At 41.6% G+C, this 11,469-nt stretch overlaps 2 protein-coding genes across 4 annotated transcripts in view; both read right to left on the bottom strand.

Annotated features, from left to right (window-relative positions):
- Window positions 1-824: 824 nt before the first annotated feature.
- Window positions 825-11,469, bottom strand: part of LOC141113854 (ABC-type organic anion transporter ABCA8-like) — a 233,996-nt gene continuing 223,351 nt past the window's right edge. Inside the window, exon 40 of the transcript XR_012236820.1 lies at window positions 825-2,119. The gene's annotated coding sequence lies outside the window, so the exon portion shown is untranslated. The remainder of the gene's footprint in view (window positions 2,120-11,469) is intronic.
- The window catches only part of LOC141113853 (cholesterol transporter ABCA5-like), a 106,536-nt gene continuing 95,891 nt past the window's right edge, over window positions 825-11,469 (bottom strand). For all 3 annotated transcript variants that reach the window (XM_073607177.1, XM_073607176.1, XM_073607178.1), the window contains 12 exons: window positions 11,219-11,310; window positions 9,366-9,486; window positions 7,839-7,962; window positions 7,324-7,415; window positions 6,672-6,841; window positions 6,188-6,263; window positions 5,417-5,511; window positions 4,857-4,976; window positions 3,757-3,897; window positions 3,356-3,435; window positions 3,201-3,256; window positions 825-2,948 (listed from right to left, as the gene is read on the bottom strand). In XM_073607177.1, coding sequence (XP_073463278.1) covers window positions 2,856-2,948; window positions 3,201-3,256; window positions 3,356-3,435; window positions 3,757-3,897; window positions 4,857-4,976; window positions 5,417-5,511; window positions 6,188-6,263; window positions 6,672-6,841; window positions 7,324-7,415; window positions 7,839-7,962; window positions 9,366-9,486; window positions 11,219-11,310 — 1,260 coding nt within the window. In that variant the 3' untranslated portion in view covers window positions 825-2,855. The remainder of the gene's footprint in view (window positions 2,949-3,200; window positions 3,257-3,355; window positions 3,436-3,756; window positions 3,898-4,856; window positions 4,977-5,416; window positions 5,512-6,187; window positions 6,264-6,671; window positions 6,842-7,323; window positions 7,416-7,838; window positions 7,963-9,365; window positions 9,487-11,218; window positions 11,311-11,469) is intronic.

The following is an 11,469-nucleotide window of genomic DNA, read 5'->3' as shown; positions in this document are numbered from 1 at the left end:
CCACCATCCCTGTGCTGAGTTCCCGGGTCTGTACACCTGCTGTGCTCATTATGAGGGGTTCCACCATCCCTGTGCTTAGTTCTCAGGTCTGTACACCTGCTGTGCCCATTATGAGGGGTTCTCACCATCCCTGTGCTGAGTTCTCAGGTCTGTACACCCGCTGTGCCCATTATGAGGGGTTCCACCATCCCTGTGCTTAGTTCCCGGGTCTGTACACCCGCTGTGCCCATTATGAGGGGTTCCCACCATCCCTGTGATGAGTTCCTGGGTCTGTACACCTGCTGTGCCCATTATGAGGGGTTCTCACCATCCCTGTGCTGAGTTCTCAGGTCTGTACACCCGCTGTGCCCATTATGAGGGGTTCCACCATCCCTGTGCTTAGTTCCCGGGTCTGTACACCCGCTGTGCCCATTATGAGGGGTTCCCACCATCCCTGTGATGAGTTCCTGGGTCTATACACCCGCTGTGTCCATTATGAGGGGTTCCAATTCCGGAAAATTTTTGCTTTACAGAAATTCAGGAGCTGGCTCTATGTTGGGACTGGAAATTCATATTATCTGGCATTTTCAGAAAAATGAAAATGTAAATCCACAAAACTGTTATAGATGGTAATATTATAAAACCCAACAAACTATATATTGAATCAATTGCATGTTACTAGCAATGATTAATCAAAAGTCAAACAATATAACGGCAGTCCATCCTAATTGTAGTCCTTTCCATTCCGCCCATAGAAACCCGAATGTGCTCTGTCATATCTGCCCATTGTCTGATGTGCTGGCAATGTTTAACGATGGTTCAGATAGGAAATAAAAAGAAAGCAATACTGAAAAAAAGATGCTTTTTTTATTTTACAATATCCATGTACAATGATACTCAACAATAACAAAAAATAAAGCTGGTACAGAAATGTATATTATTTATTGTTATAGGTATTCGAGTGTCTGCTAGGGTGTCCCTGCTATCTAGCAAACAAGGACAAGATGTATAGAGAGGTATTTAGGTAAAAAATTGACAGTTTACAAAATATGGTACAAAAATATATGAAAATAGTCACATGTTTGTCCTCCATAAAAAAACACCCACAAATTATTTTTTAAAAACATTTATGTGCCCCCTCCGCTTCCCTAAAAAAAAAAAAAAAAATCTTCATGACTTCTAGTAACTAAATATAAAGACATATAAACACTTTGGCTACTATTTATAAAAATAAAAAATAAAAAAATAAAAAATAAAATAAAAAATTTCCTAGCCATGCACCCAGCAAATTTACATGAACACTCATTCGGTGTAAAGTGGGAAAAAAATGAATGTCCTTTTGGCTGTTTTCGCTTCGTAACCAATGTTCTTTTTTGTAGGCAAGCAGTTCAATACCGCAATATGGCCACTAGATGGAGATAAATTTGTAACAAGAGATACACCGTAACAATTCTAGCCACTTCAGCCCGAGAAGGTTTTACCCCCCCCCCCCTTCCTTACCAGGCTGTGCGACGCTGTACCCATTTAAAAATTGATGTCCTTTTTTTCCCATATATAGAGCTTTTTTTGGTGGTATTGGATCACTTCTGTGGTTTTTATTTTTTTGCGCTATAAACAAAAAGCCCGACAATTCTGAAAAAAAAAAAAATATATATATATATATAGATTTTTTACTTTCTGCTATAAAACATCCAATAAAAAAATCCCAATAAGCGTAAATTGATTGGTTTGCGCAAAAGTTATAGTGTCTAGAAACTATGGGATATATTTCTGGACTTTTTTTTTACTAGTAATGGCGGCGATCAGCGATTTTTAGCGTGACTGCGACATTGCGGTGGACAAATCTGACACTAAATGACACTTTTTGGCGACCGCTGACACCAATACAGCGATCAGTGTTAAAAAAATGCACTGTCACTGTACTAATGACACTGGCAAGGAAGGGGTTAACATCAGGGTCAATCAAAGGGTCAAATGTGTTCCTTGGGAGTGCTTTCTAACTGTGACACAAGACCTCCATCACCCCCTCTGACAGAACCGTAATCTGCCTTGTTTACATAGGCAGACCACAGCGGGAGCAGGTCGCCAGCGGTGCGCACGCACGCCCCCAGACCTGAAGAAAGAAATCACTTACAGGTACCTGATTTTGCGCTTAAGGGGCGCCCTGCCGCAGTATATGTATGTGGGGGGGGTCCTTAAGTAGCTAGACAACACTGGAGGGAATTAGCAGATAAATGTAACCAATGGTAATGGTGATTGGTAAATTTAACCACTGGTTACATTCATTTGCTGTTTCCCTCTAGTGTTCTGTAGAATTGTTTCATTGTATCTCTTGTTACAAAGATGTATGCATTCTCAGTGCTCCTCAGCTCCATCTAGTGGTCATAATGTGGTATTTTACTACTGCCCATAAAAAAAGAACATTCGTTCAGGTAAGAAAAGAGCCCAAAGAACATTTGTTTTTGCCCAATTCACATAGAATGAATGTGCATGCAAATTTGCTGGATAAATATCAATGTGAATCTTTTTTTTAATGAACAGATGCCTGAAACACGGCTCAAATTTCTACAAAATAGTTCTGTTAGATTTTAAAAGAAAGTTTACTCTGCATAGTAATGTAACACCTCTTCCTCTCCCCCTCTCTGATTACATAGTCACATGATATGATGATATGTCAATATATACTGTATACAGGCACATATAATGGTTAGTCTTCCTTCTATGGAATACTAAAAGGAGGCCTCCGACACTTGTCATGCATTCCTTGGTGGTGACTTGATTTCAGCTTCCCCCACAATATCCATCTCAGTGCAACTTCTAAAACAGAAGGTTCCGCCGCACACATAAGGCACATAATAATAATATTACAGACAATGTTATATCTCTTCACTCTTCAGGTGTTTCCATCTGAATGATGAATCCAAGTGGAAGTCTTCCTTCTCCTGTTCTTTGGCCAACTCAAGGAAGACCTGTCAGTAATCAAACAACAAAGACTAAGCACCTTCTTACCACACCTTACATTCATGAACATGGCCAGGAAAATCAAGAAAGTTAATAAAGATAATGATTTTGTTTGGTTTTCCTTGCCCCTACTGTTACCTGAGACCCTTTCTGGAAATCTTACAGCATAAGCAAACCTACATAACAAAATAAATGACATCAAGAAAGTAGGGACTTTATCACCATATTTGTCAGCGTTCATTGGATATCAGTGCCATTACCTGCTCCAGGGTGGACTGGGAGAAGCTGTACTCCTCGATGCTATACGTTTGTTTAGCTGTGTAAAGAAAATACACAAAGATCACTGACCTTCGTACCGTTCCTGTGAGGTCATTCACATTTATCTTCAGCTCCATTGCCAGCTGTATAATCTTACCATTCTCCAAGTGTAGGAAGGCCTGGGACAGAGACTGGACGTTATCCATTGGGATCTTATAGACCAACAAGGAGGAGAACCTGCAGAGTAAAGACCAACATTCAATGCAAACATTCAAACACTAAACTGAACAAGTCTATAAAGTAAAGGTCATCCAAGGAGAACCTGCGGGATAAACACCGACATTCGATAGAAACATCCAATCACTAAACCCAACAAGTCTACAAAGTAAAGGTCATAACCCAACAAGTCTATAATTATTTGTATATTACTTATGGTAATTAACCACTTGCCACCCAGGCCAATTCTGACACTTTTCTCCTACATGTAATAATAATGGGGTTAGAATAATCAGTTGTTACTGGGGGTCTTGGAATATTGCCCAGATTTAGCTACTTTACCTGTCCTGCCTGGCGGCTTGCGGGAAGAGGCGGAGGACCTCCTGGTCAATCACATCAACCTGCTGGGTGTCCTTCAGTTTGATCTCCAGGAGGTAACCTTTACCAAATTTGCTCTTCAGATGTTGGATGGATCCGATACACCTGGGGGAGGAATGCTGTGTGGGTGTATATGCAAAAGCAAAACATATTTTTTTGGTTCTTGATAGAGTAAGGAAGGGTTAGACCTTCAACTAAGATTTTATCATAAACTGTGTACCTGCTGAGGAGATTCACCCCTCCATTTGTACTGGTGACCCTTCTCATCACTACAGAAAGTAAGAGGATACCCAAAATGTTACCGTTGTATGATGAGAGTAAATCTTTTGATGGTGACAAATGTTTTGGTGACAACTGTCTAAAAGGGGAATCCCTCTCACTTTGTTGAGATTTCTTCCCACATCCCGTTGAATTTCCAAAAAAAGGAGTGAAGAGAAATCTCCCCAGCAGAACACAGAACAAAAAAAAACAAAACCTGACAGGGACTTTACCCTACGCTACCCTACACTACAAAAAAAAAAAGTTTTGGCTTTACATACACTTTAACCCATTCCAAAAGAAGAATAAGTAAGGGGAGCCCAGCAATTGTTACAATGTTTCCATAAAAAAAAAAGTGCCCTCCTAATGGTTTTCTCAACTTTTACATGAAAGTAATGATTCTAAATGACAACAATGATATCAGAAGATTGTTATATTCTGCTGTTACCTTTGCGAAGTTATTTTTGCTTCCTTTATTAAACACATTCAAAAATCTTCCTGATGCCAAAATATAAAACCTCTTTATTTGGCAGCAATAGGGAGAATTGTCCAATAACTTGTGTCTGCAGAAAGGTCTCCATCTCCAACCTCTCTGATACCGGAGCTAAGTAATCTGCATTACATTATCCTTCCTCATGTCTCTACCATGACGTTTTTGAGATTTATGGGGTAGGGTTCCCCCATGACACAGGTATATGGGATCAATGTCCTACAGACCATACATGGAAGAAATCCTGACTTCCTCTGCGTATTCCTGGCTTCCTAAAAGTCTCCCCTGACTCAGTCCTGGCATTGTTCCTTCTCACCTGAGTTTTCCAGACACCATGATTGCCACGCGGTCGCACACAGCCTCGGCCTCCTCCATATAGTGTGTGGTCAGGATGGCGCCCCTTTCCCTGTTCTTGAAGGCCGCTCGGATGGCTCTCCTTGAATACACAGGAAAAGCCTAAGGTGTCATACTTTTGTATATAAACCTCCAAGTATAGTGCATGTGTTGTAGGATTTAAACTAATAATATAAATGGAGGAGACAAATGTTTCTACAACATCAAGGTGAAGGGCACTAGTGCTACAACTACACATTCAGGCCTTAAAAAATTAGGATCTCTAATTTAATTTCTTCAGCTCAGTCTGATATCAGAAGGTCATGTGGCAGCAAGAGACACTAATTAGTAAACTTTTTGACTATGAGAGAACAAATACATCAACATGAATGAAGTCTGGCCTTGCTGTGTCCAGAGAAGATCGCTGAAACGGTTAGTCTCTTGCAATGTGTCACTATAGGAATCAGGGTCTGTATAAAGAAAATAAAAGTAGAGCACCTCTTTAAGGTATTAGCTCCTTGATCAACTTGTGACAAGACTCACCAAAGCCTTTGTTGTCCTTTTGGGTCCAGACCAGTGGAAGGTTCGTCCAGGAGAACAATGGTGGGATTACCCAACATGCTGATGGCAAAACACACCTAAAGAACAACAGAGATCTAAAAGGACAATTCTGGCTACTGCTATGTTGGCTTAAACAACACAAAATCAACAACATTATTAATACTTAATGTTTATGATAACTGTATGAATTTTTGAGGTGATAGGTAGCGGATTCCCGACCAGGGATCCATTTGCAATTGTTAGGAATATGACCATTCTAACTTCCATGCCTCCACCCATGATCTGTGATCTAAAATCTTAATCCAGCAGAACATAGCTGCTCTCAGTTATGTTATATGTGCAGAATGATTACAGATATTAACAAAGGTGATAAAACGAATAGATTTATGGACATGCTGGATGATGACAGATGACTCAGGAACCAAGGAGTGTTTAACTTCCATTATTATATATATTATGGACACCTACATTAACAACTATCATAAAATTACTGATGAGCTACTGGACTGGTAGCTTTATGAAAGCCCCTTTAATCTGGGCTTTACAACTCCAACTACATCCAATGGTTTCCAGAGGGCAGACTTGGTGGAAATGGGAAAGGTCCAGCCAATCATTTTACAAGACACAGTGAAGTTTGGGTCTATGAGGGTATGGTCTTGGTTAGCTCTGCAGATCCTCTTCAGATATCCTGAGTGTCTGATCACATCTACTCCATTGATCACGCTAAGAACACAGTCCAAAAAAAAAGCGCACCTTTCTGGAGACCCCAGTTGACAACTTCCTGGCAGGTTTGTTGAGATGGTCCTTCATCTCCAGAGCTTCACTCACTCTGCACACCAAAGTATGGAGACATAATAAATCTCACAAGTTAATAAATCCTAACTAAATTGTTCTTCTCATTAAGATGTTGAAAGAGGTTTATAGGGAAAATGTCTTTAATGTAATGCATATACACAGATGGCTTGTCAAGGCTAGGTCAGAGCTGAGCTCTTAGTTGCCTTGTAGTGCTGAGGGTTTGGGCTTCATTCTGACAAGGCCACTGTTTGCATTAGGTTTGCATGTGTTTGTGTGACTTTCCTTTAGGCTCTGTTTTCTCCAACAACCTAAAAGCATAATGGTAAAGCCAACATCACTGTTGATGGGACTGTCAAGACCAAACAATATTAAGGAGAGCAAAGGAAATGGAGTCCTACTCCTGGTCTGCATCAGGAGGAAAGTTCATTGCATGTTAACTTACCGTTTAATAGCACGGTTTGTGTCCTCTTTATTCATGCCCTTCACAGCGGCGTAGATCTCCAGATGTTCCTTCACGGTGAAGTTGGGCCACAGAGGGTTGTGTTGGGGACAGTAGCCCAATGCTGCAGAGTCTTTATTCCTATGGGGGTCTCCTGCATTACCCAGCAACACCTGTAGGAGGCAGTCAGTGAAGGTGCCTTATAAGAATGCCACGCTGGACATTGGCTCAAAGCCTACCAGTAATGGGGCCCATCATAATATTTTTAGGAAATGTGGTTAGGTGAATCTATCTGTAGGGACAATAACCTCTTTTTTTCATAAAAATAAATTGTTTAATTACTGGGGTTCTCAGATGTTTTAATGCTTTCTTACCTGTAGATGAATTTGTGATAATTGGTAATGTTTTATTGATTGCATTTTGGTGGTGCAGTGTTTTCTAAAAAACATTTTGCCTTGGTCCCTCATAACCACAGTATCATGTACCGGGTTAGAGGCCAAAGTGCTGAGAGGGCTTCCCTTGCAGCTGAGTGCAGAGTGTTTTCTAGGGAACCTTTTTCCTTAGTCCCTCATAACCACAGTGGGTGAGATGTCCCTCAAGCACCTCTATACATGAACCCTGAAGACCTCCACTCCATGCCCCTATGACTTCTCACCTTTCCAGCTGATGGTTTCTTCTCTCCTGCCAGAATCAGCACAGATGTGGTCTTGCCGGCTCCGTTGGGGCCCAGAAGTCCCAGGACTTCACCTTTAAAATAAAAAAAAAACAGACAAAACTGATACATTGATATTTCTAAATTTCTGAAAGAAGAACTATCTGGTTTCCTCCAGCAACCAATCAGACCCCTGCTGCACTGAAAAGAAATGATCTGGGTGTTTAAGGGTTAAAGTACCTGTGTTACTGCAGACTTTAATCTGAAACATTGTGATGTTAAATCATGGAAAAAGAGAACATATCCTTTATATCTGACACATAGACCAGCACTGTCATGTGGACTCTCTTTTGCTTTCAGTGGGATTAAAATTGGATCATAGATGTCGTTGTTCACATTTCCAACCATACATGGGTGTTTTGGCCACACATTTCCAACCACACATACAGTAGGTATTTTGGACGCACATTCTCTATGGTCAACGTCATTAAAAGAAACAGAAATGAACAGGAACTGACCTTTCTTGACGCAGAACGAGGTGTTACTGATGGCCGTTCTCTTCTTCTTCTTCCTGAAGCGTCCACAGATGCCTGACTTTTCCTTAAACTCTTTCCGCAAACTGTCCACGAGGATGGTCGGCCTCTTGAAGGGTAAAAACACAAAGCCAATTTGTGATTTGATTCTGAAGGACATCTGATTGTCGTGACATTTGTAATTAATACAAAATTTCAAAAATGGGCCATGTTGTGGAAATTTTTATTAATGTATGTTGCCAGATGTCCCCCAGTGTCAGTTTTGCTGTAATACGCTCATGTGAGGGTATTCGCACATACAGACGTTGGTGGAAGACCATTGGCTGTGGAAACCTTCCCGTGGACACGGCAGATCTGTTTCTCTTTTAAGGATGCTTGTTTATGCCTCACCAAGGGACTGGCCGCTCCATGGTGACCGCATCTAAAATTCTAAGTAAGCAGATCTGCGTACATGGGAACCATAGCATAACTATACAAAATTATGGCCCACTGAGCCATGATAGAGTATGGCTCGCATCACTGGTAGCAGTGGTAATGTGCACACGATCATGTTCAGAGCCATGTGCTTGCCGCATGGCTCTGCACATGACCATCTGCACACGTCCCTACTGTATTTCTATTTGAATATATATATGTGTGTGATTGGTTCTTTTGAATGAATACAAGTGTCTGATTGGCTGATTCTGAAGCCACCACCTTCCTTTGTTATCCATGCTTATAGTATAAATAAAAGGAGCCTGGCTATTTTCTGGAGGATTCTGCTAAGCTCAAGGTGATACCAGCATCTGTGTCTGTGTCACTTAGAGAGAAAGAAAGGCGCGCTTTATCGGCATTATATGAGAGAGCTGTATTTGTGCTTTGAAGCGCAAAGAAATTATATGCTTATAGGGAGAAGCTTAAAATTTCCCTGACAGGCCAATACAAGAAGAGTCTCATGTGACTGCTACAAAGTTAGTAAGATTTGTAACTTCTGTTAATATTTTTATCTGCAGCATTACACTTCTAGGACAGGCTGGACCAGACATTCTCAGCAAGGTTTCCTCCAGAGGTTCCTTGAGTTGTGGCTGACCGACCTCCCATTTGGTGGTGCCGGTATAATTCCAAGACCAACACCACTTGGCAAAACCAACCATGTAAGGGGGTTATTTTTCCCTCTGATCCCAGATACATTCATTTTATCAGGGGTTCCCTGAGACCTGGAAACTAATTTAAGAAAGGGTTGAGAAAGTTTGCTCCATACAGTGCCCTTTGTAGACTTCTCCTTACATTTACAAAGCGCTGATAGATGGGGTATTCTCTATAATCTGACAAAGTAATGAACAGAGATGAACTATGACCATTTACTCCTTCTCACCACCTCCTCTATGGTCAGCCGGCAGAGCAGCCACTCCCACTGCCAGCCTGATTCCAAGTTTCAGATGGTGTGCAGGACGTGATGTGACAGTTAACATACAGGAGTGTGATGTATATTTATATATGTACATAGTGGATTTGCATTTAGCAATATATTACCTCCTCCTCCTGATCTGTTGTTTTTAAAGTATTAACCCTTTCTTTCTCAGCAAGGACCTCCTCATCGGCATCATCCAGCTGCTCAGGATTCTGGGTAAATGAATGTTCTCTCTTGGTGAATCTGAATGAAGAGAGGAAAGTGTCAGATCCATCGTATGGGACGTGTTAGCAGTGATTTCATATTCTCAATATAAAAATGAAAACAACACAATACACTACCTAATAATGTTACATTGTAATGGGTGTATGAAATATAGACAACATACAAGGGAATTGTATCAGAAATAGATAAAAGCACATGCTAGGTAGAGATCATCACTTACAATGTTACAATGTGTCAGATGGTGAAATATAGTTCACATGTGAATAGTTATGTCTAACAAATGGTGGAGTACAAAGAGTACAAGAGTCTACATCAGTGTTTCTCAACTGCGGCACCATGGCACTCTCTGCATGGTATACACATTCTTTGGTCTACAGAAATCCAACCCCACCAAGAACGGGCAACTATGTTGTGTTTTCCCTCCAGGCCAATGGTTCCCAGTCCTCTACTGGATGAAGACATTAGGCCCCCAAATGCTGAGTATAGTCCATGTCGTAGTACTTGGTCTGTGTGCATTATGTAGACCAGTGTTTCTCAACTCCAGTCCTCAAGGCGCCCTAACAGGTCATGTTTTCAGGCTCACCATTATTTTGCACAGGTGATTTAATCAGTTTCACCGCCTTAGTAATTACCACAGCTGTTTCCTCTGAGGGAAATCCTGAAAACATGACCTGTTGGGGCGCCTTGAGGACTGGAGTTGAGAAACACTGGTCTACATAATGCACACAGACCAAGTACTACGACATGGACTATACTCAGCATTTGGGGGCCTAATGTCTTCATCCAGTAGAGGACTGGGAACCATTGGCCTGGAGGGAAAACACAACATAGTTGCCCGTTCTTGGTGGGGTTGGATTTCTGTAGACCAAAGAATGTGTATACCATGCAGAGAGTGCCATGGTGCCGCAGTGATTGGTGGGCATGGTGAGAGGGGGATGCTCCTTAAGGATGCGGTTTATCGTGATACACTTTTTTTCTCATCTTCCAGTATTGGCTTCCATTGTAGCTGGAAGACTTTCCTCTGCCAGGAGCTGCAGTCCCAAGTTTGAACAGGGAGCAGATAACTATACAACGCCCAGCGGAGGTAATTCTGAAATTTGGATGAACTTAGATTCAGATCGAGTTTTATGAATTTGGAGGCTGCAAGTCAAATCTAAATTATTTTTGGTGGTTTAGATCCCCAAAAGGCCTCTGGGAGAAAGTGGCAAAAGGCTGCTTCTATCTTATGTCTTCATCTGCTGACCACTCTTAGCTTGACCTGACCTGCCACCATGTCAGCTTCCCAAACCATTCAGCCCAATTTATCATCATTGGCTGCTCTGTAATACATACTTTCTTGGAGCCTGGTTCAGATTACCTTTGACTTCTAAAGGACTTTGGGTTTAGAATTTCAGAATTTTGGAGGTGCATGAATTTTTTAAAAAGTTTGGCTGAACCACAACTGGTGAAACTTTACCGAAGTTTTCTCAACTCCAATGCCCAGCATGGGTCACTGACTGCTGGTCCCGATGTCTAAATGGTGAAGCTTCTCCACTTATGGCCACCAGCCCAACACATTTTACTGGTCTTGTCCCAGGGGGGCAAATGTCTGTCTTATTCAAAGCCAAGAGATGAGTCCACAGTGAGATCAGCACCCACTCCTGGATTGTTTGCTGTGGCTTTAGCTTTATTTATGTTCAACTAGGTGGCCACATCCACAATCAAATCTATATAAAATGATTGCCATTGTGATGTACGTTCAGCAACCCACCTGAATACCGGATCTTGTTTTAAACTTCTGGTTCCAATCCACCATTCCAGAAACCACAGGAGGCCCCAGAGTACGATGGTTTGTGCGTACGGCTGAAGAGGAAGCAGAGAGAGTCAGAAACCGGGCGAGGTGGAGAGGTGGAAATTCTCACAATTCATACCAGTGACAATGCTAGTTTTTGTCCCTCTATGCACTTCTCGTACCTGTTCACTCCTATGGAGCAATTTTACATTTTCCACTATGGGCCGGTT

This window comes from Aquarana catesbeiana, linkage group LG12 (assembly GCF_042186555.1).
Source record: "Aquarana catesbeiana isolate 2022-GZ linkage group LG12, ASM4218655v1, whole genome shotgun sequence".
Taxonomy (NCBI): domain Eukaryota; kingdom Metazoa; phylum Chordata; class Amphibia; order Anura; family Ranidae; genus Aquarana; species Aquarana catesbeiana.
The sequence above is the reverse complement of the archived record's forward strand: the minus strand, read 5'-3'. Positions and strand labels throughout refer to the sequence as shown.